This window comes from Podarcis muralis, chromosome Z (assembly GCF_964188315.1).
Source record: "Podarcis muralis chromosome Z, rPodMur119.hap1.1, whole genome shotgun sequence".
Taxonomy (NCBI): Eukaryota; Metazoa; Chordata; class Lepidosauria; order Squamata; family Lacertidae; genus Podarcis; species Podarcis muralis.
The window spans coordinates 9,970,558-9,997,897 of record NC_135673.1 but is presented as its reverse complement, the minus strand read 5'-3'; the positions used below and the strand labels follow the sequence as shown (position 1 = coordinate 9,997,897).

The window sequence follows — 27,340 nt, the reverse complement described above, 5'->3', positions numbered from 1 at the left end:
GTTCATGGACTGGTTGGAATGCAGAGGAATGGGGGGCACCAGCTAGGGAATCCCCAAGGGAAGAAGGCTCAGAGCCTACGGAGTGGTAGTAGGACAACAATGAGAAGAAAGAAAGAGAAGAGTGGGGAGAGGAGGCATCACAAGCTTAAAGGGTAACAGGGCTTAGTGAGCTGGGAGAGTCAGTGGCAGAGAGCAGTACTGAAGCAGATGCAGAGGTGGAATCTGGAGAGGCAGAGATGAGTTTGGCTGGTGAAGAGTCATGGGTGTCTCCCCCTCCTGCTCTGACAAGCTCCTCCAGCCTCTCAAAACCAGAAGAGGCATGTAGTGAGAGGAGCAAAGATAGACTCTGAAGAGGAGGATACATAGACAGCTGTGAGAAGGCAGGGATCTCTAGTCTTAGCACCTGATCGATGGGGGCAAGACCTACCAGGGATTAGTTCCTGTGCTCATTAGGCCTGACACTCCACCAAGTCTGTGCAGATCCTGTTCTTGCTAATAAAGAGTTAACTCCAATGTATACAGTGTGATTTACTGCTGGCTTGCAACAAACACAGTTTTGACCTTTTGTAAAGTAGGGCCCATTTCTCTACACACGCACACCCACACTATCCCACATCCAGACAAGCAAGAGGCATGTTCAGAGTTCAATGACATATTCCAGCCAGGCAGAAATGCTCTGGGTATGAAGCGAGGCCAGTGCGGGACATGGCCTGAGTGACCTGGAGGGCCACAGTCAGGCCTGCTGTTTCTCACCCTTGCTGTAGGCAGCTTGCAATGAAGAGCAAAAATTAAAAATAGGTGTGTGTGTTTTTCTTTTAAAAAAGTGTAATATGGGCATTGGTTTGCCTGTAGTAGCTGCCTTTAGTGCCTGACCCTGCCTCTTCCCTCTGTCCCACAGGCACGGTGGCCATGGATCTGCAGAACACAGAGTGCCGCCCCATCAACAACAGCAAGCTCACCTTGCCAGCGGAAAATGGCTCTGGGAAAAGGAGGCCCAGTATTGCCCCTGTCCTAGAGGTGGCCGACAGTTCCTCCCTCTTGCCGTGTGACATGCTCAGTGACCAGTCCGAGGACGAGATGACTCAGTCGGATGATGAAGGACTCACTGTTATCGAGTCAGTGAGCTGTTAGTTCATATCTATGGCCTTTTAAACTGTGTGTGTGTGAGAGGGAGTATTGTTCCTGTTTGTTGCTATGATATGTGTTTCTGTGTTGTTAAACTGCCCTGTGATCCTCTGATCCAGTATAGACATTTAACAACAAACAAATGAAATATATTTCTTAGGGATGGTTGCAAGTGGCAGAGTAGTAAACCTGGCTCTTGGATTGCACCACATTAATAATAATAATAATAATAATAATAATAATAATAATAATAATATATTTATATCCCGCCCTCCCCAGCCAAGGCCGGGCTCAGGGCGGCTAACAACCAATAATAAAAACAAGTTGATTAAAATACAATTTTAAAAAGATTAGAATAGATTATTAAAACATTAGGATGCAGCCTCTTCACAGGAGGAGAAAGGAAAAAGAAAGAGGGGGAGGGAATCAAACTGATTCTAAGCCAAAGGCCAGATGGAACAACTATGTCTTACAGGCCCTGCGGAAAGAAATCAGATCCTGCAGGGCCCTGGTCTCATGAGGCAGAGTGTTCCACCAGGCCGGAGCCAGAGTTGAAAAGGCCCTGGATCTGGTTGAGGCTAATCTAACATTAGACGGCTGGACGGATTGTATGCCCCCCCTCCCATTTTTTTTTATTAAATAGCTCCCCACACTTGGGCAATTAGCATGTCAGGAAGGCAGCATTTAGCCTAGCTTTCGTTCTGATACATTAGTTTTTTATACGCATGGGAATTTTAATCCTGGGGAAATCTAGATCATTAGCTTATGTCACCCTTTGTCTTCCTCTTATCTTCCCCTTGCACCCAACGAAGGACCATTCTAGCTAGTTGGGCAGCATTAAAATGCATTGAAGCGCATGACCCGCCAAGGGGCACAACAGCTTCGCTTAATTCCTCCGTAAGGAACATGCCAGGAAGCTATGACAAAGGCTAGAGAATTGCAGAGGCTTGCCAATATACTGTATGTTTTAATCATTCAGTCCAGCCCTGCCTTACAGTGCTTAACCAGGTCCAGGGTGTTCTCAAGTCCTGGTGGACGTTTGCTGCATCCCTCTGCTGAAATGCCAAGATTAGAGCCATGCTGCTTCCAAGACACACACACACACAACAAATGGGGTGGCTTTTAGAGTGCAGCAGAATGGAAAGTGCCTCCAGGATGGTGTTCTGGGTATTAAAGGACCCAGCAAGATGCCAACTTGCTGTTCTGTGGAAGCACTGCCGTGCAAATTTATTGTTATTTCCTGCACTTAATGGGCCATTTGCATAAATTAGCCTCCCATTAACAGTTTTCTGCTCCATTTCAGCTCTGTTCCTGGGTGGCATGCTTTCTATTCCATTCCTTTCTGCCTAGATCTCACTAGAGCAAGCAGAAGGTGAAGGACTTTGCCATGGTTTTCTTAAAGTGGCACCACAGTGCCATCTTCCGGACACATTTGTAATAGCTAAATTGCTATTGTTGTTTAGACGTTTAGTCATGTCCGATTCTTGGTGGCCCCATGGACCAGAGCACGCCAGGCCCTCCTGTCTTCCTCTGCCTCCCGGAGTTTGGTCAAACTCATGCTGGTAGCTTCGAGAACACTATCCCACCATCTCGTCCTCTGTCGTCCCCTTCTCCTTGTGCCCTCCATCTTTCCCAACATCAGGGTCTTTTCCAGGGAGTCTTCTCTTCTCACGAGGTGGCCAGAGTATTGGAGCCTCAGCTTCAGGATCTGTCCTTCCAGTGAGCACTCAGGGCTGATTTCCTTCCGAATGGAGAGGTTTGATCTTCTTGCAGTCCATGGGACTCTCAAGAGTCTCCTCCACTCCATAAATGCTTTGCAAAATTAGTATGGGGCTGAGTTAAATGTCTCTTCTCCCCACTTCAAAAAACACCAAAAACACTAGGGTTGCCGTATTTCAAACAGTGAAAATCCGGACAGAAAAGCTGTTGAGCTTTTTTTTGTTTTGCCCAAAATCTGATTAGATTTTTGCAAAACAAAAAACAAAAAAACTGGACGCTTTCCAGCTATTTCTAAGTAAAATCAGCAAAAATGACACTGCTGACATGGGCTAGATGTGTCCAGGAAATTCCGGGTGTATGGCAACCCTACCATACACACAGACTTTTGTAGCCCCTCCAACGTTTCTCAGATGGAAATAGGGACGTTCTGTTCTTCATCAGGAAGCTTCTCCCAAGTTTGGTTTCCTCACACCCAGATACACCGTCTGCACATCTACATCAGTCACCATGAGCCAGTTACAACCTCTCTGCCAAACCTATCTCACACAAGTGTTGTAAAGAAAAAAATGTGTGAGGGAAGGAGTCATGTACAACACCTTCCACAGAATGAAATTTTTTTTTTGCCTTGTGTCCCTGTCAAGGAAAAAGGCAAGATATAAGAATAAGAATGGAAACTGTAAGAATAATGAGGAACATACCAGAGAGGAAATCCTATTGAACTCAGTGGAACTTAGTTCTGAGTAAAAAAAATACTTTGGGTTGTGGTGTAAGGTTACTGGGTCTTTACACAGTTATCTCGGAGTGAGCTCCATTGAATACAGTGGGACTTACTTCTGAGTAGACAGAGCAAGACTCCATTTACAGTAAAGGAATAAAGACTCCAAATGTTTCATAAGAAATGACTCACTGCTGAACCGTTGCAATGAAACAATTTAAAGTGGATTCTTGGCCTTTCGCTTCAAAATTGCAGGGATTGCTTCGCCATTTCCTTCATTTGGTGCAGGAATTTTATTTTCAGTATAAACAGGACTCGGTGTTCGCACCTACACACAAATATACACAGACAAGCACACCACTTTTAATTGTTCTCTGAGACATGGAGGGGACGGAAAAGGCAAACTGGGACATTCCAGCATCAAATCAGAAACCAAAATGGCTTCTGTGATTCCAGGACTGTCCCTGGAAAGTAGGGGCATTTGGAAGGTATGTGTATGCAGGTGGCAGAAGGTGGTTGAGGATAGCAGGGGTCAGCAATTTTTTTCAGCAGGGGGCCGGTCCACTGTCCCTCAGACCTTGTGGGGGGCTGGATTATATTTTGAAGAAAAAGAATGGAATGAATTCCTATGCCCCACAAATAACCCAGAGATGCATTTTAAATAAAAGGACACATTCTACTCATGTAAAAACACGCTGATTCCCTGACCATCCGCGGGCCAGATTTAGAAGGCGATTGGGCTGGATCCGGCCCCCGGGCCTTAGTTTGCCTACCCATGGAATAGAGGATGAGGAAAGAAATTCAATTTATTGCACAGTGTGATGTGAATCTACCTAATTTGTGGTTCCAACACATGACCTGAAATGCAGCTCTCTCTCGAAGTTTGCATTTCTCCTTATTTTGTGGTGCAGTTCTCCAGACATAAAATGCATACAGTAATGCATACATTAGGATAAAGTCTTCATCAAATGCATCTACTATATACAATAGCCTTGCTTGAACACTGTAGTCCATGCCTTGGAAACTTCAAGGGGCTGCCCTAGGGCCTGGTTTGGAAGCCACAGCTCTTGCAGAATGCAGTGGCCAAAACGCTGGTGGGGGCATCTGGCTGACAACATGTGATGCAATTGTTAAAGCATCCATATTAGCTGCCCATCTACTACCAAGCCAGGCTCAAGGTCCTTGTATAAATTTACAAAGCCCTGGACAACTTAGGTCAGGGGTACCGTAGAGACTGCCTGGGGTGGACTTGTTTGTGATTGACTCAAAGTATTCTGAAATCCTGGTCTGGATTTGATCTTGGAATGTCCTGTTTTGCCTTATTTTCATCTGAGAAATGTTGTAAGGTGTGGTAGGATGTCCTTATTTTCATCAGAGAAATGTTGGAGGGTATGGAGTTATCTGACCCCCAAAGCCATCCGAAGGCAGCCACATATGGGGAAGTTTTTAAATGTTTAATGTTTTATTGTGCTTTTATATATGTTGGAAGCCCCCCAGAGTGTCTGGGGCAACCCAGTCGGATGGTTCGGGTATAAATAGTAAAATTATTAGTATTTATTTTATTATGGAATAGGATGTCCCTATTTTCATTGGATAAATGTTGGAGAGTATGCTGTTGGGCTTGCTGCAACCATTTTACATTTCCTGGAATTCCCCATTGCAAGGGGCATTGTGTGTAGAAATGGAAAACCACAACAAACAAAATGGTGGGCCAAATCCTGACCACTTCCCCCTTGTTCTACAGGTATGTGAAAGGCTACCCTCCCAACTCTCCCTACATTGGAAGCTCTCCCACATTATGCCACCTTTTGCCCGTTAAAGCTCCATTCTGTTGCTTGCGCTTGGATAAGGTAAGGACTGGTCACATTTCCATATTTGTCAACTGTCCCTTCTTGTGAGAGGACCGCAGCCCAAATGCCCACTGTAATCTTGCAGAACTTAGGGTTGCACATTTTTTTGGACATGGCAGCCCAAAACACTCATTTTTGGGTGCTGTGCCCCCAAAAAGCACTGGGGGATCTTGTTTTGCATGACTTGTGAAGGAGTGTGGCCCCAGAAAATGGTGTCCCAGTTTGGGGCCACTTCATATTAGAAGGCATGCATTTCTGAAAAGGTTCTTTCTTTTTCTACCCTTTTGTGGGGCACCAAGGTTAATAGGGGACATGGGTGGCGCAGGGGACACACGAGGCACTGTGGGTTAAACAACAGAGCCTAGGACTTGCCAATCAGAAGGCCGGCGGTTTGAATCCCCGCAACGGGGTGAGCTCCCCTTGCTCAGTCCCTGCTCCTGCCAACCTAGCAGTTCGAAAGCACAATAGTGCAAGTAGATAAATAGGTACCGCTCCGGCGGGAAGGTAAATGGCGTTTGTGTGCACTGTTCTGGTTCGCCAGAAGCGGCTTAGTCATGCTGGCCACGTGACCCGGAAGCCGTATGCCGGTTCCCTCGGCCAATAAAGCGAGATGAGCGCCGCAACCCCAGAGTCGGTCACGACTGGACCTAATGGTCGGAGTCCTTTTACCCTTTACCTTTTAAGGTTAATTTAGAAACACCGGCAACTGAAAATACTTCCTGAAAATTACCAATTTTATTTTGTCTTAAGGCTTCTAGTCCCTACGGTGGCAAAGGCTTACAGGCAATGCCTGCTCAATGATTAGAGGCATGAGAAGGTCTAGATCAGGGTGGCCTCACCTCTGGCCCTCTGCATATCGCTGAACTAACAACTCCCATCGCCTCTGACTTTTGCCCATTCTGCCAAGGGCTGATGGGAGCTGTAGTTCAGAAGCGTCTAGAGAGCAAGAGGTTAGCTACCCCAGGCTAAACAAAATGTCCAGGGGTTTGTAGGAATGGGAGCTTTGGAGATGCAGACATGTACATAAGCAGCTACCTGGGCTGGGCTTTCTAAAAAGCCACACAAACGTCTCTGATGCTGGAGGAACTGTTTGAATGGCCAGCAGGGTTTCTCTATAAAGTGGAAACATCTGGTACATTGGCAGCTGATAAAAGTGAAGCAGCTGGAGATTTTGTTTCTCTCCTCCCCCCCCCCCCCAGCTCTTGCATCTAAGCAGCTTCCCTGCCCCCATCTTGTTCACGTGGGGGCTCTTCTCTTCTTCCTACTTCATCCATCTTCCTGTTCATTTCATCCTCTCGGCTGGCTGTTCCTTTGTGGTTCCTTCATATCCAGGAGAGTTGGAAATGGTTACTGTGGGAGGGAGGATAATTTTATTAGGAAAGTGGTCTAGTTTACCAACTGCCCTGCTTGCTGCGGCTGCTTTTATTACCTTGTTGTGAAGGATTTTTAACCTTGGTGGCTACATTCTCCCTCCCTCCATTCTCAGAGGCAGCAGTGCTGCTTAATCCCAGTTCCTGGAAACCACAGGAGGACCACAACCTCTTGTGAGTGGGTCCTACCTGCAAGTTTCCCACTGGGGCATCTGGTTGTCTACTGTGAGACTAGATGCTAGGCTAATTGGGTCTTATCTTCTTATGGGGAGAATAGGTGACATTGGCCCTTTATTGAGCGCCAGCCAGGAAGTGTAAAATAAAACATTTCCCGGCATCTTTCCAGGGCTGCAGGCACAACAGTTATGAAGACGCAAAGGCCTACGGCTTTAAGAACAAGTTGATCATTGTGTCAGCAGAGACGGCTGGGAACGGCTTGTACAACTTCATTGTTCCTCTCCGCGCCTACTACCGGTCACGGAAAGAGCTAAACCCCATCGTACTGTTGCTTGACAACAAGTAAGTACTTCCCCGCTCCAGCTCATATATACACACAAACATACAAATATACTGGTGCTACATCAGAGCCCCAACCCCCCCCCCCACACACACACACTCCCTGTAAATAGAAAAGTAGGCTTCTAGGGGAAAGGCTCTACCTAAAGCTGATGCTCAGAGAGTGATTAAGAAAGATGGTGGTATGCTCTGCTCTGAAATTCTTCCTACTCAGACTGCTTCTGCTGGTGCTGTACGTGATGATATTGTTGCTGTTAAGTTGTGGGTGAACATATCAGACGACACAGCGATTCTTCAAACAGCTCTTGTTTATTCATAGGCCAGAACTGAACTGAACTGAAGGGTTCAGCCAGCATTCTTATATAGAGCTCCACTACAACGTAACTGTAACAACTTTCTGTAACTATCCAATCACTGAACGTCACTTTTGATTCCTTATTTGCATATGTGGACCTGAACTATCTACAGTATCCCCCTGCTGGCCCAGGGTGAGAACTTCAGTACATAACAGTTGCTTTACTCACAAAAGTGACTTACAAGCACAGTGCACAAACACTACTACAATTTACAAACACGAATTACAATGAAAGCAACAAATAGAACCTGACACACACACACATACACAACACCTAAACAAATAAAGGTCAGTCTTATGGATCCTGCCTTCTAAAAGAGGCCACAAGTAATTGAAAACCTTCAAATTAAGGGCCAAACACCCAGGTAAAAAGGAATGTCTCATATCTGAAAATGAAGATGGCACCAAGCGAGCTTCCCTGTGGAGAGCATTCCACAAGTTGGGGAGCTACCACTGGGAAGGCCTGTTCTGTGTTGCCACCCTCCAGTCCTCTCCATGGTGGCAGCACACAGAGAAATGCCTCAGATGGCGATACCAGGATCTGGGGCTGTTCATGTGGGGAGAGGTGGTCCTTGACATATTAGAGCAGCTTAAGAAATGATTGCGCAAACACTGACTGGCAGCAACAGTTTCAGGTGGGCATCTTTCACAGCCCACTTTGGGGACAAGTCAGGACTTGAACCAGGGACCTTCCAAATGCCAACTCTCTAACACTGAGCTACAGCGCCTGTGACCAGCAAAAGTCACAGGCGGAGGTGTATTGTGAGAGTGGAGAAGTACAACTTCGAAAGTAAGGATGAGGAGCTGGCACAGGATCCAGGGAAGGAGAGGAGACCTATGCAGAGATTGAAGGTGGGGTGTCATCGTGGTCAGAGCGGCAAGAAGGGTGAAAGATTTGGACAGCACAGCACCAGAAAGCAGGGCTGGCGGTTGCGGGCCGGGAAGGAATTCAATTCAGTTTGCCTTTCAAAGTGGACCTATCCAATTCACACTTTTTGAAACGTTGCAAGGATCAAACTGCAGCCATCCTTCAAAATCCGCATTTCTCTGGATTTTGCAGTGCAGTTCTCCAGCCAAGTGATGCGCACAAAAATGCATATGCTGTGGCAAAGTGTGCATAAATGTGCACGTATTCATGAAAATAGAATACCAACATGCATTTTATTATGGGAAGCTGCTTTGCCAAAATGTGTATATTTTAGGGGAAATTGCATGCAGACATGGGTCCAGTAGGAGAAATTCACACTAAAAGGCTGAAGAATTTTCATGGGCGCTTCTTCGTAATAAGAATTCACGGACTGATGTGGAAAACTGGACTTAAGATTGGAAAAAAGAGAAACTGAGTGTCTCTTTTTCAGGCCTGACCATCATTTCCTGGAAGCCATCTGCTGTTTTCCAATGGTCTATTATATGGAAGGCACAATTGATAAGTAAGCTTTCCCCTTTCTCTCTCTCTCTCTCTCTCCTTCCCTGCACCTGTCTCTGTCTCTTTTGGTTCAGTGCCCCAAGGCACAACCCCAAGGCACCACCATGAGGGACAGAAACTTGGAGGTGTTTTATTTTGTTGGGCTAAAAAAAAAACCCCTCTGATAATTCATACTCAGATCCATAAACATACAAAACAGTTCTTCCTTTGTACATCCCTTAAGTTGATTCCTAAATTTTCTGTCCTGAGGCAGTGTTCCCCGTGCTGGCCCAGTGCAACAATTTGGGATGGGATGATCTCAAAACAACAACAAAAAATTGTCAGCAAATTGCCAAGAGCATAATTTTCTGAGACATTTCGAGCATCAAAGCTGGCTAACCCTAACCCCTCCCGCCTTCCAACAGCCTCCTAATTGTCACTTGTTTTGGGGAATGCCTTTTAGCCTCGACAGCTTGCTGCAGTGTGGGATCATTTATGCTGACAATTTGGTGGTAGTGGACAAGGAGAGCACCATGAGCGCCGAAGAGGATTACATGGCAGATGCCAAGACCATCGTCAACGTCCAAACCATGTTCAGGTGAGACAAAGTGCTTTGAAGGTTCAGCATCTCTGGCCATGATAATTCTTCCCTCTTTCTCCAGGTTGAGGAACCCTTTTCGGCCTGAGGGCTGCATTTCCTTCTGGATATCTTCTGGGGGCCACATGCCAGTGGTGGGCAGGGCCAGAGAGAAGAGCGGGTGGAGCAATGAATGCCAATTTTACTTTTGGTACAGCAGGCTGGTTGCTAAACGCACCTCTCAGTCCTCCATCCAGTCAAGAAAGCAGCAGCATTAAAGTCCAAGGACACATTCCAGCCAAGCAAAGCACACTTGGAGTGCCAAGCATGGCCAATGGAAGGTGTGGCCTGGGGACAGTTCTAAGGGCCAGATAGAGAGGATTGGCAAGCTGGCCTCAGTTCCCCACTCCCACTATTTGTCTTGCATCCCATAATGGAGAGCTGGTCCCAGGTTGGATGGTTTTAAAAGAACACCGGACAAATTCAGTGATAAGGCTATCAGCTGCTCACCAGCCAAGGAAATGTGCACAAGAACACCTAAATTAGTGAAGATAACATAGCAAAATGCATTATATCAAAGGAAATTCCTTGAAAATATGTCCTTCGTTAGTCAAACCTGCATACAGAAATGTGTTGAGTAGGATAAATTCACATGTAAATGCTGAATAAACTTTTTTTAAATGCAAATTGCAGAAGAAATGTGGACAACTGAATTTTAAGACAGGAAAAATGAGAAAAGAGAGAATCAAAATTGACAGTTTTGCCCACAAACACACACACGAGACATTGCAATGTGGGGTTCTCATATTTTCATTTCATTTCATTTCACTTTAAATTTGTATACCGCCTTTCTATATACCTATATATTGATATACAAGGCAGATTACAAGCTGAAGAAGCAACAAAATATACAGCAAAGATTACTCATAACAATCTGATCCAATGCAAAAAAAGTCGTAATAAAAATATGACTTAGAATAAGCAGCTTATACAAAATAAAGTAATATAATAGCACACAAAAATAACACACAAAATATCATAGAACTACAGAGTTGGAAGGGACCCTGAGGATCATCTAGTCCAACCCCCTGCAATGCAGGAATATGCAGCTGTCCTATATGGGGATCGAACCTGCAACCTTGGCGTTATCGGCACCACACTCTAACCATCTGAGCTATCCAGTGACAGAACTAAGGCAAGAGTTAAATGGGAAAAGGCTCAGAGGTTACAGCATATTTTAATGGGTCCTCAGACATGCAGCTTGACCTATTCGCACCACTGGGAGCAATCCTATGCACATGAAGTTGGCATAAAGCAATGTGGTGTAATTAATACAGCATAAAGTTACACAATAATATCAACAATAATTAAATAGAAATTCACTTAAGCATTAAAAAAAACATTACTAAATTACAAAAAACAGCAAAATTACAATGCATAAAAGCTATATAAACAGATCAAGTTGAACAACAAGATCACATAACTTAAAATAATTCCCTCCCCCCATATTCCTCTTCTCCCTTTCCAGCTGCATCTGCTGCACTTAAAGCCATGGGAAGGCTGTTTCTCAGCTGGACATAATAATAATAATAATAATAATAATAATAATAATAATAATAATAATAATAATAATAATAATAATATATTATTTATACCCCGCCCATCTGGCTGAGTTTCCCCAGCCACTCTGGGCGGCTCCCAGAGGGTTGATTGAGGGTGGGGGAAGCAGATTCTTTTGCCCTCCTTGGCAATTCCCAACTGAGTAGCAATTAAAGTTGTGGGATAACCAGCATCATATAACCAACATGCTTAAGTGCAATTAATACATGAAGGGGTTAAGACCATAGAATAAGCTTAGTGAGGTCACTTCTCTTTACACCTTGGGGGAAATAGGAAATCAAACCTTCATTTACCCCCAGTCTACATGAGAAATTCCAGCTCCAGCTCAACTACATGGCTCTTACGAGCCACTCTTGAGTTCTTATACTAATAATCTAGAAACATTTACCACTTTGTAACTAAGTATTGCTTACTGTGCAGCTTTCCTGAAATTTATATGCGAAAGCACATAAATTTGACCTTTGGAGAGTTTGTAAGTAATCCATTTTTAAACTTACCAAACATGCGGTCTCTTGCTATGCTGGGAGGAGAAGGAAATCTTGGAATTTACTTGGAAGAGCATATTTTAATGGTCTAACAGCCTATACTTCCACACTTTACTTTGCTGCATATTTTGTGACCTTAAATCTCTGCGGGGTTCTCTTACCAAAGACTGCTTGCCCCAAAGTTGAATCTTGGCATCCAGCAATTCATCTCTATCTCTATCTATCTCGATATGCAACAAAAATGAAATGGGGTAGCTAGGTATTCACTCTATTCCATTCCCCCATACTCATTTTCCATCTCAACAGCGTTTTCCATAGCAATGGCTAGATAGTACTCTGAGGCCACTCTTGGGCTGTTCTAGGTTTTTATTGGTTCATCCCTGCTGATGGGCTGTTGTCTTTGTGCCCCTTTTGTGGGCTTCCCAGAAGCAACCAGCTGGCCAGTTTTGGGGAGCATGATGCCAAATTATGAATCTCACTCTGTGATCCATCAGGGCTATTCTTACATTTGTTGAAATGTCTAACAGAAATGTATTTGCTTTCTCTCCCGCACCCCTTGCTTTCATTCTAGGCTTTTCCCAAGCCTGAGCATCATTACAGAGCTGACACATCCATCCAACATGAGGTTCATGCAGTTCCGAGCAAAGGATAGCTACTCATTGGCCCTTTCCAAACTAGAAAAGGTAACAAATGAACAAAAATATGTATATTTGGTTATTAGAGTCCTAATTTATGGTGGTATCAGGTATATTTTTAAAAGAATGCTGATTTGTTGCCCTCTTACCTCTCCCTGATTCCCGTTGTTGAAGAAAACATCATCACGGTCACCATTATTATTATTGCTACCCACCAAGTAGGTCATGTCTCAGCTGCTCCCTTGTTATGAGATTCCATGCTGACATTTTAGGGTTGCAAGGCTCAAGATGAAGCACAATTCTCATTGTGCCCTTTCTTTTCACAGGACAATCCAGCAGTGTTCTGTGGATGTGTGTGTGCCCACTGCCATGCTACCTCTTAATATAGCAAATAAAAAAGACCACGAGCGCTGAGGTTGTAGCCAGTTCTAGTCCTACACAGAATAGACCCATTGAATTAAGAGCATAAATAAGTCTTGCCCATTGATTTCAATAAGTCTACTCTGAGTAGGAGTAGTATTGAATTCAACCCTTGGAAAGTCGAACACAAATTGGGACCTACAACAAAGTGCTACACTGTGAAGCACACCTGATTGCGGCGACAGCTAGCCATGCACTTTCTAAGTATTCCATGGGCTGTCTTGGTCTCTACCTTCAAACTTTGTTGTTTAAAAAATAAAAATAAATATTGTTTATTGCAAACTTTGGGGTGACCACCATTAGAGGCAGGATATTGGGCCAGATTGCCTTTGGTCTAATCCAGGAAGGCTGCCATACTATTATTTTCATCTCTGCTTTCTCCACAGAAAGAGCGGGAGAACGGTTCCAACTTGGCTTTCATGTTCCGCCTTCCGTTTGCTGCCGGCAGAGTTTTCAGCATCAGCATGTTGGATACACTGCTTTACCAGGTAACAATGAAGGGAAGAAGGGAGCCACCATTCATTCCAAAAGAGGCGCCTCCTAGCTGAAGCATTTGATCCCCTGTAGCATTGGGTTGTTGTTTTTTTGCAAACTGTGTCATACTGAATCTCCAGGAAGGGAAGAAACCCTATTCAAGAAAGGAGTTGTCTGGACCTCTCTAAATGTAAATGTAAATTTGCCAAGTTGGGACTAGAACTCCAGTTTCCCAAGTCTCAGCCCAACCTTCTAACTTCAATGAGTCTGCTCTGTGTTGAATTGCTATAGGACTTCAACTCCTATCATCCCTAACTGTTGGTCATACTCAAAGTAGTTGTCTTATTACAAAGGAATTTCAGAAATAGACTGAAAAGAGAAGTTGCTGAATTGCAACTTATTACCAAACTTAAAACCACTGAGAGACCTGGTCTGAATAGAGACATTGGATTATTATCTCATTATACACGATATAGCTATTTTTAGCCATCTCACCCCTTGCTTTTTCCTATAAGATCAATTGCAGTCGTTAACAGTCGTCAGCAGGTTTACCACACCTATCAGCCAATCACCCATTCCCACCACCCTTCTGAGTAATACCCCTCCCCACCCTCTCACTATATATAAGGGTCTGGTGACTTCTGTTTCAGTGTATCTGAAGAATTGTGTGCATGCACACGAAAGCTCATACCAAGAACTAACTTAGTTGGTCTCTAAGGTGCTACTGGAAGGAATTTTTTTATGTTGGTCATACTGGCTGAGACTGATGGGAGGTTTCAATTCAACAATGTCCAGAGGCCACCAGATGGCAGAAGGCTGTCGCTCAGGGCTGTCACACAGTTTAAAGAAATGTTAGTTAATGTATGAGTTTTTGTACATGGATTGATTGGTAGACACTGCGTATGAGGAGGTGGGAAACTGTTCTCAAGGGGGTCCATGTTGGACGGGGAGGGGGGCACAAATGCTTTGCATTTAGATGATACATTTTCTCCATCGCCTTGTTCTCTTCCACACAGGACAGAATGCATCTTGGGTGATGTGGTGATTTCAGTTTCAGAAGAACATGTATTAAAATATTTTTTAAAAAGAAAATGTATATTAAGAACGTAAGACAATCCTGCTACATCCAGCCAATGGCCTATCTAGTCCAACATCATATTATCACAGTGGCTGACTAGATGCATACGGGAACTCTAGAAGCAGGGCTCAAGCACAAGAGTAAGACTCTCCCCTCCTCTGGTTTCCAGCAACTGGTGTTAGAGGCAATAATACTTCTTTTAAAAAAAAATTTTTTAATTGATAATAAAAATCAATAAGAAGTCTACAGAACAAGAATATTAAAAAACCAAAAAATGCAAGAAAAAAGAGAAGGAGAGGGAGGAAATGCCTAAAAGGCCCTTTGCCATATTTATATCATATATATCCTGTCATTTATCCACATAAAGAGAGGATGACCCTCCCATCTCCCACTGGGGAGCCTATTTCTCTCACCCTGGGAGACCCTATCCACCCTGCCTTTCGTGCAGTGACCCCCCCTCCTACGACTGTCCCCTTCCTGCTTGTTTCCTCCTCAGTCCATGGTAAAGGACTTCTCTGCCCGCTGCCCCGTACCCACACCCAAAAAAGCCTTTTATAAATGTTTCCAATACTGTACAAAATAATAAAAAATACAAAGAGAAAACAAGAGAAAGAGAAAAAAAAGAACAAACAGTACTAAGATAAAAAGATAAAAGGAGGAGGAAAAACATAGAAGGGAAAAACAGAGGTGTACTTCCATGACTCTATCTGTGAATTGCAAGTATTACAATTATTCAAATTATTATTATTATTATTATTATTATTATTAAACATTGTATACTCCCCTATACCCGCAGGGTGGTTCACAGGATAAAAATCACAATATAAAAGCACAGAATACATAATCAAAGTAAAAACAAGAACAACCCAATAGCCGTGTCCCCACCCATAACTGGAATGTAGCATATACATTCCAGAATAATTTGACACTGTAGTTGATGATAATCAGCTTTTCTCCCAAACTGCTTAATGCTGTGTTCCCTAGTTTCTTTCATGGGTCTCCAATGTTCCACTTCTGTCACTCAGGAAGTCCAATATAACTTTTCTTTTCATCTTCTTCCCACCCCCAAATGTTCTGGATTGATTATTTCTTCAGTTCCTTGTGATGTACTTTTTCTGGCTTCTGCAAGTCTCAATAACATTGTCCCCATCAAGCTTTTTTCCTCTCCTGTTTTTCCAATCTCCCCCCAGATTGGGTTCTTGGAAGTAAGCAGCAGAGGCACCCAACTTCATCTTAGCACATCACTCTTAGAGGCAGTCATACTTCTGAATAGCAGTTGCTGGAAACCACTGGAGGAGGGAGCTCTTATGCTTGCATCTTGCTTGGGGTCTTCCCACAGGCATCTGGTTGGCCACTATAAGAACAGAATGCTGGACTAGTTGAGCTTTGGCTGGATCCAGCAGGGCTCTTCTCATGTTGTTACATTCAATACTGCCTCCACCTATGGAAGCAGAGCATAGCCATTGTGGCTAGTAGCCATTGATAGCCCTGTTCTCCATGAATTTGTCTAAAAGTCATCCAAGTTGGTGGTCATCACTGCCACCTGTGGGAAGGAGTTTTACCTGTTGTTAGCTTAATTGGAGTTTTCACAAGCTCTGTTGTTCAATCAAATTGAGGGACCAAATCCATTTGATGCTGTTGCCTGAGTAGAGGCCGCTGCCCAATTGTTGATGGGTTCTTCCCTTGCAGTCATTCGTGAAAGACTATATGATCACCATCACAAGGCTGCTTCTCGGTCTAGACACCACTCCAGGGTCCGGCTACCTCTGTGCTGTAAGTGTTGAGTTTCTGCATTTTCAGTGGTACCAAAGTGGCAAATATAGTGCTTTGTAGGTTCCCTGCCTAGCCCAGTCCAAGTGAAGAAAATCTACCCTCCAAATTATCCAGGGAAGGTACCCAGGATGGTGATGGGGTTTGGAAACCAAATCCTACAAGGGATGGTCAAAATATCCAGATATGTTTAGCCCGGAGAAAAGAAAGTTAAGGGGAGACTTTATGGCTTTCTTCACACATCTAAAGGTTTTTCACACAGAAGATGGAGCTGACAGTGCGGGATGGTGTTCTCTGGGAGTGGTGGGGACCAGTATTAGGCAGATTGGTGCTGTAGCATCTGTTTTCCTGCATCGGTACAGAGGTCAAACTGGATAACCTTTGAGGTCTCTTGCTCTGTAAAAATGTTTTAAGCATGAGTTGATAGAATTTGCCATTCTTCAGGGTTCAGCCCCAGCATTTTCTCGCTAGTCTCGCTAGTGAAGGTCCTTTCCAATGAGAAGGGATGCAGGTGGCAATGTGGTCTAAACCACTGAGCCTCTTGGGCTTGCTGATCAGAAGGTTGGCGGTTCGAATCCAGGCAACAGGATGAGATCCTGTTGCTCTGTCCCAGCTTCTGCCAACCTTTACCTACCAGTGAGAAAAAGCTTGATGCCTAAAGGTGATAGGCCTCCCTATTCTGTTTGATCTCAGTGATCTGAAGTAGGGGAAGGTCGTGGCTCAGTGGTAGAGCCATCTGCCTTGCATGCAGAAGGTCCCAGGTTCATTCCCCAGCATCTCCAGGTAGGACTGGGGGAGACTCTTGTCTGAAACTTTGGGAAGCCACTGCCAGTCAGTGTGGACAATACTGAGTAAGATGGACCAATGGTCTGACCTCAGCATAATGCATCATCCCATATTCCAATGCATGGAGGTTGATGGGAGCTTGTCAATGCAAAGGAATATGTTTTTGTCACCCATTGTAAAAGAGCATCAATGACTTTTCATTCCTTCTCTCTTTCCTTCCTTTATTGGATAGATGAAAATCACTGAGGATGACCTGTGGATCCGGACATATGGGCGTCTGTTCCAGAAACTATGTTCCTCCAGCGCTGAGATCCCCATTGGCATCTATAGGACTGAGTCCCACATGTTTTCCACCATGGATGTAAGAAGTTGAGAATCAACCTGTTTGGCCTCTCCTCAGAATCCCTAATCCCCAATATCCACCCACCCAAATCCAGATTTCCTTTCTCTCTACTGCTGCTTCTCCCAACCGGGGGGGACCTGCAATTAATTCAGAAATGAGTGCATCAAATCCAGACCTGTCTTCAGCCACCCATACCTCTATCTTTTATTCTTGGTTCTCTGCTAGCCACACTCTCCCATGCCCTCCTGTTCCTTCTCTGCCAAGAGCATTTGACCCCCTTCTGCCTTGTGTGAAGGTTCTGCCACTGACACATTCAGTGGCCTAGAATGTTCACAAACTTCTTGACAGCAACAGGTGCCCCACCCCAGGTCTAGAAGACCCCCACTCCATCAATAGGCATACTACTTTCAAAGGAGGTCCAGAGTGTACTGATGAGAGAGCAGACCTTCTCAGTAACAGCCCCCCAATTTATGGATTACTGTCCTCAGGGAGGCCCATCTAGTACCAACCTTGTCATTGTTTTGCTGCCAGGCAAATAGATTCTCTCCCTCCCATGCATGTGGGCACCACCAATAAGTATTCTATTCTATTCCAATTTTTGTAGCTTTCTTGTTGGGTTTTTTACTTGCTTGTAAATCATTTCAGGAGGGATGCAAGTGGCGATGTGGGTTAAACCACAGAGCCTAGGACTTGCTGATCAGAAGGTCGGCAGTTCGAATCCCCGCGACGGGGTGAGCTCCCATTGCTCGGTCCCTGCTCCTGCCAACCTAGCAGTTCGAAAGCATGTCAAAGTGCAAGTAGATAAATAGGTACCTCTCTGGCGGGAAGGTAAACAGCGTTTCCGTGCGCTGCTCTGGTTCGCCAGAAGCGGCTTAGTCATGCTGGCCACATGACCCGGAAGCTGTACGCCAGCTCCCTCGGCCAATAAAGCGAGATGAGCGCCGCAACCCCAGAGTCATCCCCGCCTGGACCTAATGGTCAGGGGTCCCTTTACCTTTACCTTTAAATTATTTCAGGACCTTTAGTGGGAAGCGACATACAGATATAATAAACCTAATCCCGACTAATATCACCATTGACTATTAGGGAATAGAAAAGAAAATTGGATTGGTTGGGATTTTAATGTGAACCTACCTATTCCTCACATTCCAAAGCAATATGAAAACTAAAAAAGCTATTCTATGCAATTTCCACTTCTCAGAGTCTTGTGTTGCAGTTCTCCAGCCAACTAACATGTACAAAAATGTGTATGTTATGGGGAACGTGTGTGATAAAATGCATGTGTTAGTGAAAATAATATATGAAATGCATTATATTACTTCAAGCAAAATTGCATACAAAAATGTGTGCATCGGGAGAAATTTGCACTCAAATGCAGATGAATTTTTATGAGGACTTTTCCTTTAAAAAAATAAAAATAAATCACAACCTGATGCAGAAATGTGGAGAACTAAACCTAAGACTGGAACCTAAGACTTGAATCTGTCCATTTCAGTAACTGAGAGGAACTGAAATGGACAGATTTGCCCATCCCCACTGACTTAGAGCCCACAGTTGATAAGTAGGTGACCATTTTTGTTACACAGTTTAGGTTGAGAAGGGAGCAAGAGAGGTAAAGTAAACATCACTTAAACAAGAATCTTCTCAGTGTTGTGTTTCAGCAAAGGAATTTCGGGCCAAAATAATGATACACTTTTTCAAATTATGTTTTTCAAGTATTATGTCTTTCTTTCTCCCTGCAACCCCAGCCTCATGACATCAGGACACAGGTGAGTATTGGCTTCTGTCAAAAAAATATTTATTTGTCTTTATGCTGAGAAAAGTTATTGTAGCTCTACAACTTTTCAGCTAAAGGTAGAATAAGGATGCCCTTAGTTTCCTTGGGTAACTAGTGAACATTTTCACCTGCATTTGACGAGTTGCAGACTCAAGATAACTGCATTAAAAAAGATTTTATATATATATATACAACATCAAAATAGTGCGTACCAAGTCAGCCAGTGCTGTCAATAAATTCAGCCTGTGCGACCTCACACTTTATACAGCTTTCCTTTTTTTTAAAAAAAGGAAACTAAAATAAAATAATGAAAGAAATGAAAGATGGGAGAAACAAATACTACTACTACTACTACTACTACTACTACTACTACTACTACTACTACTTAAAAAGTTCCTCACCCCAGTATTAAAGAATGGGTCATGCCACCGAACTATGATCTATTCCCAATAAAAGTTTGCTTTTAGTTTTGGGGAAATGAAAGCTTTCTTTTCTTATGATTCCATGGAATGACATCAGTGGCCCATCAGGGGACCAAAAGCCATATTTTGCTTTCCCTCATGGCCTACTGGTGTTCCCAGTCACAGATCTCAATCAATGTGGAAGACTGTGAGGATACAAAAGAGGTGAAGGACCACTGGAACACCAAAACCCCTCATCACCGGAACTCGTGCCCAACTGACCAATCGGAGCATCCTTTGCTACGGCGCAAGAGCATGCAGTGGGCCCGCCGGTTGAGTCGAAAAGGAGCAAGCAAACACACACCCAAAACAGCTGAGTGGATCAACCAGCAGAGGCTGAGCCTCTACCGGCGGTCAGAGCGGCAGGAGCTTTCAGAGCTGGTGAAGAACCGGATGAAACATCTGGGCTTGCCCACAACAGGGTACGGTAAGTAGTGGCCCCCTTCATTCGTGGCATCTCCAATCAGCGCCTCTTCATGTAACGATGTAACATTCAGCCCAATGTGCCCCACAGACGCTGCCTTGAGTTCTGTGGTGGAAGGCAGGGAAACTGTAAATCCACTCATAAATAGTTTCTGGAGCCACAGTGCGGGAGAGTGCTCTACTGATCAGGTGCTGCTTCCAGGTTTCCAACAAGCATTGGGTTGATAACTGCAAAAACAGGGTGCAGGATTAGGTGGGCCACAGGCTGTTCCTATGTTGTTATGTAGCTGTGATTCCTGCATTGTAGAGGGTTGGACTGGAGGATCCCTTAGGTCTAACTCTTATGATTCTATGAAATAATACATAAAAGGAGATGGCGGTGAGTCAAAACCAGACCATCATGCAACCACTGCTGTTGACATGCAAATACCATGGTCGTTTTATTCTGCCATCAGCCACCTTTTTCATCAGGCGAGGGGAGGGGGGACTGTCACAGGGTTCCTTGCCTTCAGGAAACCAAGCCTTAAAGAGAGCGATGAGATCAACATGACATAAGAATGGAGGGGTTAATGAGGCTGTCTCAGAGTTAGGACTGGAAATCAGAAGCGACTTTCTGAGTGGGACAGAGCTGCTACCCTAGCTCTTTGGCAGATAGGTCAGTGATGATTACCAGGAGGGAGGAGGCAAGATGGCAAGAAGCAAACAGACCAGCGGACCCAATCCACCACTCTCACACTGTGAGAGCCAGTGTGGTGTAGTGGTTAAGAGCCGTAGTCTCGTAATCTGGTGAATCAGGTTCGCTTCCCCGCTCCTCCACATGCAGCTGCTGGGTGACCTTGGGCTAGTCACACTTCTTTGAAGTCTCTCAGCCCCACTCACCTCACAGAGTGTTTGTTGTGGGGGAGGAAGGGAAAGGAGAATGTTAGCCGCTTTGAGACTCCTTAGGGTAGTGATAAAGCGGGATATCAAATCCAAACTCTTCTTCTTCTTCTTCTTCTTCTTCTTCTTCTTCTTCTTCTTCTTCTTCTTCTTCTTCTTCTTCTTCTTCACTCTTTCTGGTCTGTTTGCACAACACCAACCTTTCCACAGCCTTAGGCCCTTCCTCTCTCAGAAAAAAACAATGACACGCCTGCCAATGGCAACTCCATCCAAGCCCAAGAAATCCATACAAAATGGAATGTTTTTTTAATTGACTATATATTGAAAAGAAGAAGACTCTTACAATTAAAACACACACAACTTTCTTGCTTCTTTCCTTTTCCTTTCTTTCTATATTTATTTTTTGCCATCCTGTGCTGTTGGCCATTTGCTCTTCTTATACACGATACCTTACTAAACCTTCTTATGCCTAGGAAATGGCTCCCTGCACCTGTTTGCAAGCAGGATTTATTTATTCATTCATTTTGCCAAAAACACAGCCAGACCTTCCAAACCAAAATTGGTAGTTTTGAGGGCTGGTGTGTGGTGCTTTGCGGTTAAGCATCTCAAGCAACTGAGGCAAATCAAAGTGTCAATGTTGATTCCCCTCATGCCCAATGTATTCAAAGGAATGAAGAGTGTTTCAAAAGAATTGAATCTTCCTCTCGTGAAGATTTGATTCAATGAGGTCCAGAAACCTACAGGGGTCTTTTTGCACATCCTTAAGCCAAATAGAAAAAAGGTTACGTCAACATTAGCACTCTTTAGTGCTGTGGCTGCTGCACTCCTTCTCCTATGAGTAAACTGGTAGGGGAATTAAAACCAAGTTTCAGCACCACTACTTCTCAGAGCCCTGCATTATCCAGTAATAAAAGGTAAAGGGCCCCTGGATGGTTAAGGCCAGGCAAAGGCAACTATGGCGTATGGCGCTCATCTCACTTCAGGCTGAGGAAGCTGGCATTTGTCCGTAGACATTTTTCTGGGTCATGTGGCCAGCATGACTAACCCGCTACTGGTGCACGGAGGACCATGACAAGTGCCAGAGCGTATGGAAATGCTGTTCACCTTCCCACCACAGCGCTACCTGTTTATCTACTTGCACTGGCATGCTTTCACACTGCTAGGTTGGCAGAAGCTGGGACAGAGCAATGGGAGCTCACTATATCACATGGATTTGAACCGCTGACCTTCTGATCGGCAAGCCCAAGAGGCTTAGTGGTTTAGACCACAGCGCCGCCTGTGTCCCTTATCCAGTAATAGCCTCATCTGTAGCAAGGTCCTCCTGGAATGGTTGCCTCACCATCATCCCAGTTGATAAAGGTCTCCAGCAATGTTAATTAAAAGTTTCCTCCTTGTATATCTACATTGCTGTATTGTTTCCTGATGAGTGTAGGCACAGGATTCATGACAAAGAACTTGTAGATTGCCCTTGGAATTGCTTCTCTTAATTGTCTCAATTTCAGTTTCTGTAATGGGTGGGACAAAGCTTTGATGGCTTATTTCCCCTAATTGTTCCCCCCTTTTCATTAATTTAAAGAGCACTATTAATTATTATTATTCAAAGAAACTAATAAAAGGGAGGGGTGTCTGATTAAAGGAATAGGAGGACTTAAAAGACTCAGTAGCATTTTGTCTGTCCATGCTAGGCAGCCAGGCTTTGGAGTTGCATTTTCTTGCCACTGACACCCCCCACCCCCACTCCCCCCAAAAGCCTGGAATGCAACAGGCTAACAATGAAATGGAAAGAAGCAGTAGATGGCTATTCTCTTACTTTCCAAGCATCATTTAGTGAGGGAGTACCCAATATATCAGAGCCTCCCTGAGCCTGTAGTGATGACTGCTGGCTTGACAAACCCTGTACCCTTTTAAAATGTGGGGTATTTTGGGGCGGTATTGGGTTGTTGTTTCTGATTATATATTTTGTGGTTTTATATTTTGATCTGTGAACTGCCCTGAGACCTCAGGGTATAGGGCGGTGTATAAATTCAATAAATCATAATAGTAATAATAATCCCTACAAATGGCTACAGCTGGAGAGGTTCTGCCTATGGGGCTCTTTCCCCAGTGTGATAAAAATATTTTATAAATATTGCACACACACCAATATATATATATATATATATATATATATATATATATATATATATAATATAATCTTGCACAGAAGAGGTACTCTATCTACTCACCTGCACAGATGTTCCTCTTTTTTCCTTTTTCCTTTTTTGAGAAATGGAAAAAAGGAATTTACTTTCCTCCTCTTCCCCCTTCAGATTGCAGGCAAGAGTAGTCACTGTCAGAAATAAGATAATAAGCAATGAAAATGCTGATGCAGCAATTTCCTTGTTTATTTTTCTGGCACTAAAAAGTGAGGTGTTGCTACAAGGTGGAGCGGACAGGAACGTTCAGCTTTCTTACTAGGAGCAGGGGACGAGGCAAAAGCTGGGAGGTGGATTTACAGCTGCAGCTGCTTGTAGTGGCTGTCAGAACCAGAGGCTACTACAGGTTCAGGGAGGCTTCTCTGTATGTGCGCCCTCCCCCCAATTAAAGAGGGTAATGTGTGAACTGATTCAATGGGGCTTTGAAAGAGACATGCAAGTCCATCCTGAAATATTTAAATGAGTGAATGCATGTGATTTTCCTTTCTTAGTAGCGAGTAACAAGTTCACATCGCCCAGAGACTGCACTGTTTGGCTGTGTCCACAGATGGCCACCAAATCCCCACCCCCCAAATTCAGCAACTGTTAAAGGAACAGAGCCAAAAGAGGAAAAGACCGAGACACAATGTACACCCATTTTTTGCACAAAAATGTAGCTTTTCTCAATATGGAATCATTCATGCTCATCCTCAACATTCTGCATTCAATCTAGTTTGATACTAGATGGTGCCATCCACAAAGGCTCCTTGATATAAATTTGGAAAACCTCCCCCTTCATTAGATTATCCATGATTATCAGGTGAATGAAGAAGAAAGTGGTGGTCACAATCTTTGTATACACCCACCCACCATGCTTTGGATATGCCATCACCCCAATTGCTGGGACCACCTTACATCTGTTTTCAAATGGACACGCTGTGAGGTAATACAGAATCAATCCACAATGACTTTTATTTTTGGAAAGAAACTAGATTCTTAAGAAGCACTTTTCAGGGGCGGATCTGTAGCCCTCCAGATGTCACTGGACTCCAACTCCCATCATCCCTGACTATTGTTGATACTGGAGGGAGCTGGAGTTCAACAGCATTGGGAGGACCACAGGTTCCCCATCCCTAACTTGCCCAAAATTCTCAAACTTCACAAACTTACAATTCCCTGGATTCATTGTGGGGACACTGCACTGGTTAAAGTGATATGGAGCTATAACCAACATATTTTTTTCAGAGGGTTGTAGGCTGCTATTTCTTTTTAGGGCTCCCATACACACACGTCCTCACTTACTTGAGTAGACGTAGGGGAGAGTAAGGCTCATACCAGGGCTTTCCTATGAGGAGACATTCAAATATTTTGGTGGAATGGGGGGGATGCAAATTTAGGTATTGGCAAGGTCTGTGCATCTCTGCCATTTGAGAAGAGCTTGTTCTAGAAGATTAGCCTAAAGGGAATGTGTGTTATATTGACTGTGAACTAGGGAGCACATCGGCAGACACAGAGGAGGATGGCTCTCAGCAAATGCAGTGGTAGATTTGAACCAAGATTACAGGAGCTGAGTGAAAAAATAGCAAGAGTCAAAATCTTTCCCTCTATCTAGGGTGTCTGGGGGGGGGGGGGGTTCTGAGAACTGGCCTGACTGGAGTGGGCAGATTTCCATCAACAGCAGCATTACTGCAGGGTTATGGGGGGCATTGAGTGGCAATGGTGGATGGACCAAAAGTGTCGACAGGTACAGCCAAAACCCAAAATAGACAGACCACCCTGCCCCTTTTACCCCTCCCCTCCTCCTCTCCCTCCCTCTTCCACTTTGAATGAATTTCCCCAAATTTGAGCTGGGCCAAAGCCCAATTTTAGCTTGGCCCAGCTCGAATTTGAGTATGTACCACACTCCCTTCTCTGTCTCCTTCTACCACCCCTCTCTCCCTCTCTTTCTGAATTCCCCTTCTCTCCTCTCTCAGACACTCCCTTCTCAGTGTCTTTCCTATGCCAGTTTTCTCCCCCCTCTCTCTCTCTGCCTGCCCCCTTCTCTCTCTCTCTCTCTCTCTCTCTCTCTCTCTCTCTCTGACACCCAATTTTCTCTCTGACTCCCCTTCTCTTCCTACTCCTTTCCTGAGGCCCTCTTTCCACCACTTCCTTCTCATTCAGACACCACTTCTGTTTCTTAGTCTCTCTCTCTCTCTCTCTCTCTCTCTCTCTCTCTCTCTCTCTCTGTGTGTGTGTGTGTGTGAGCGCGCGCTTTCTCGTCCTCTTTTTACACACTGTTTTATCTCTTTCTGACACAAACACTCCTCCTTCTCTCTCTTGCCACCACTTCCTTCTCACTCTTTTCTTTTCCCCTTCTTTCCCTCCCTCTATTTTTTACCTCCTTCCCGCTGTGTGCTGCGCTGGGGAAGAGGCAGATTCCTCCTGCCAGATGTCTGAAGCAATCACTGGCAGAGGGGTTTTGAAATTACCTGAGGGCTGTATTAAATCAGTTCAAGGGCTGCAAATTGCCCGTTTCTGCTATAGAGACTCTGCCATACTCTCCTAAAGAACTGCCTAGTGGGTGAGGGATGGGCATCTAAGACCAACATCACTGATCATTTCAATGGTTCTCTGAATGCATCCTCACTCCATATCACCCGCTGGTGTCTGAAGTCTGCACAATGCCATGAACAGAACACCTAAGTCCGGCTTCCTTCTTATTTTATTTTGTTTATTTATTTTGTGTGTATATATATTTTTACTACATTCCTGCCCATATAATCACCAATGCTGGTCTCTTAAGTACTTTCTAAATCGCTGCTCGCTGATCTTTCTCTTTCTTCTCTTTCTCTCTGTTTATGTCTGTGCCTTTTCTTTTTTGTTATCGTTGTTTTTCCTTCTCTGTGTGTTCTGTAGAGGATGTAGCAAATTTAACAGCCTGTGATGTGATGAATCGTGTAAACCTTGGATATTTGCAAGGTAAATCTCTTTTCCCTGAGAGTCAGGCTTGACTCGTGGTTAAACTGCATGACTGAGAACATGCCATACAGAGGCTCAAGTTAAATGCATCTCATGGGGGGGGGGTGGCACAGAGGTGGCCATTTTGCATCATCACATCAATTGGGAAGTTCAGGGAAATTTCCCAAAACACCCACCAAAAATTCAGTGGCCTTTTAGGAGGATGTGGTAAATGGCCAATGCATTGTTGCTCTTCAAAAATACACCCCCATTCCACATTACCACATTCCAAATGATGTCAGTTGTATGGGGGGGTGACCTTTTAAATCCTAATAATTCATCAGGAGCTTTCAAACTGTCACTATTTCGGATAGTGACTATCACGTATCAGAAAACTCAGCTTGCGGCAAAGTTGATTTGTAGCATCAAGCCCACTCCCACCCGCTTCCAAGATCAAACTTATTGGAGAAATGGGCTGGAAAATGTGGAATGACCTTTGTTTGATGCAATGCCATATAACCTCCCCACGAACAAATCAGAACAAATCAGAATTGGATTATTGGGAAGAGTCATTGCTCAGGGGTAGAAGACATTCCTTGCATGCAGAAGGTCCCAGGTTCAATCTGGCAGAATCTCCAGGTTGGGCTAAGAGAGAGACTCCTGCCTTAAAGTACTGCTTGTCAGGTTAAGCAGTACTGAATTGGATGGACCAATGGTCTGACTTGGTGTAAGGCAGCTTCCTATGTTCCTATGATCAATAAATAGGTCATATGGAGGTGGTCATAGATGCCAAAATAGACTGAGGATGCAAGAGTTCTTTCTCATAGTCTTCCAAGTCTCAACTAAGGATTGGAGAGAATCTTGATCCATATTGCCTTTAAAGGTGGCTGTACCTAATTTCTGAATCAATATGTGAACTAAATTACAGCCATCCTTTGGAACTCAACACATCTCTTAATTTTGTTACACAGTTCTCCAGCCATTTAATGTGTAAAAAATGCGTATACTGGGATAAAGTGTGCATGGATATGCAAATATAAGTGAAGTTCACACAGAAACACATTAAAGTAAGGAAATTTGCTTTGCAAAACTTTGGGAAACTTGTGCACAAAAACTGGGAATGTTGATGGATTTCCATGAGGACTTAACAAAGAAATCACTGATTGATGCGGAACTGTAGAAAACTGAACTTATGGATGAAAAATGCCACAAGGGTGATCCTACCCACCCAGAGATCACACAGTGAACATAATGGCGTTAGGACATGGCCCTAAACTTTGGCCCTCCAGATGTTACTGAACTGTAGTTCTCATCATCCCTGGCCATTGGCCATGCTTGCAGAGGCTGATGGGAGTTGTAGTTCCCAACACTTGCCCAATGCTGTGGTCCTTTCTATTGCACCTTCTGCTGGGTTCTAGGCGAAGAATGATGGATCAAACTGCAGAG

The 27,340-nt window shown here is 44.2% G+C and overlaps 1 protein-coding gene across 13 annotated transcripts in view; it reads left to right on the top strand.

Annotated features, from left to right (window-relative positions):
• The window catches only part of KCNT1 (potassium sodium-activated channel subfamily T member 1), a 197,830-nt gene that overhangs the window by 166,556 nt on the left and 3,934 nt on the right, over positions 1-27,340 (top strand). For 3 of the 13 annotated variants that reach the window (XM_028715145.2, XM_028715158.2, XM_028715154.2), the window contains exons 19-30: positions 899-1,115; positions 5,304-5,409; positions 7,126-7,298; positions 9,009-9,080; positions 9,519-9,653; positions 12,309-12,420; positions 13,179-13,280; positions 16,034-16,117; positions 17,133-17,261; positions 18,992-19,012; positions 19,602-19,908; positions 25,853-25,915. In XM_028715145.2, the coding sequence (XP_028570978.2) occupies positions 899-1,115; positions 5,304-5,409; positions 7,126-7,298; positions 9,009-9,080; positions 9,519-9,653; positions 12,309-12,420; positions 13,179-13,280; positions 16,034-16,117; positions 17,133-17,261; positions 18,992-19,012; positions 19,602-19,908; positions 25,853-25,915 (1,521 nt within the window). The remainder of the gene's footprint in view (positions 1-898; positions 1,116-5,303; positions 5,410-7,125; positions 7,299-9,008; positions 9,081-9,518; positions 9,654-12,308; positions 12,421-13,178; positions 13,281-16,033; positions 16,118-17,132; positions 17,262-18,991; positions 19,013-19,601; positions 19,909-25,852; positions 25,916-27,340) is intronic. The other 10 variants (XM_028715149.2, XM_028715156.2, XM_028715147.2 and 7 more) reach the window with 8 other exon arrangements.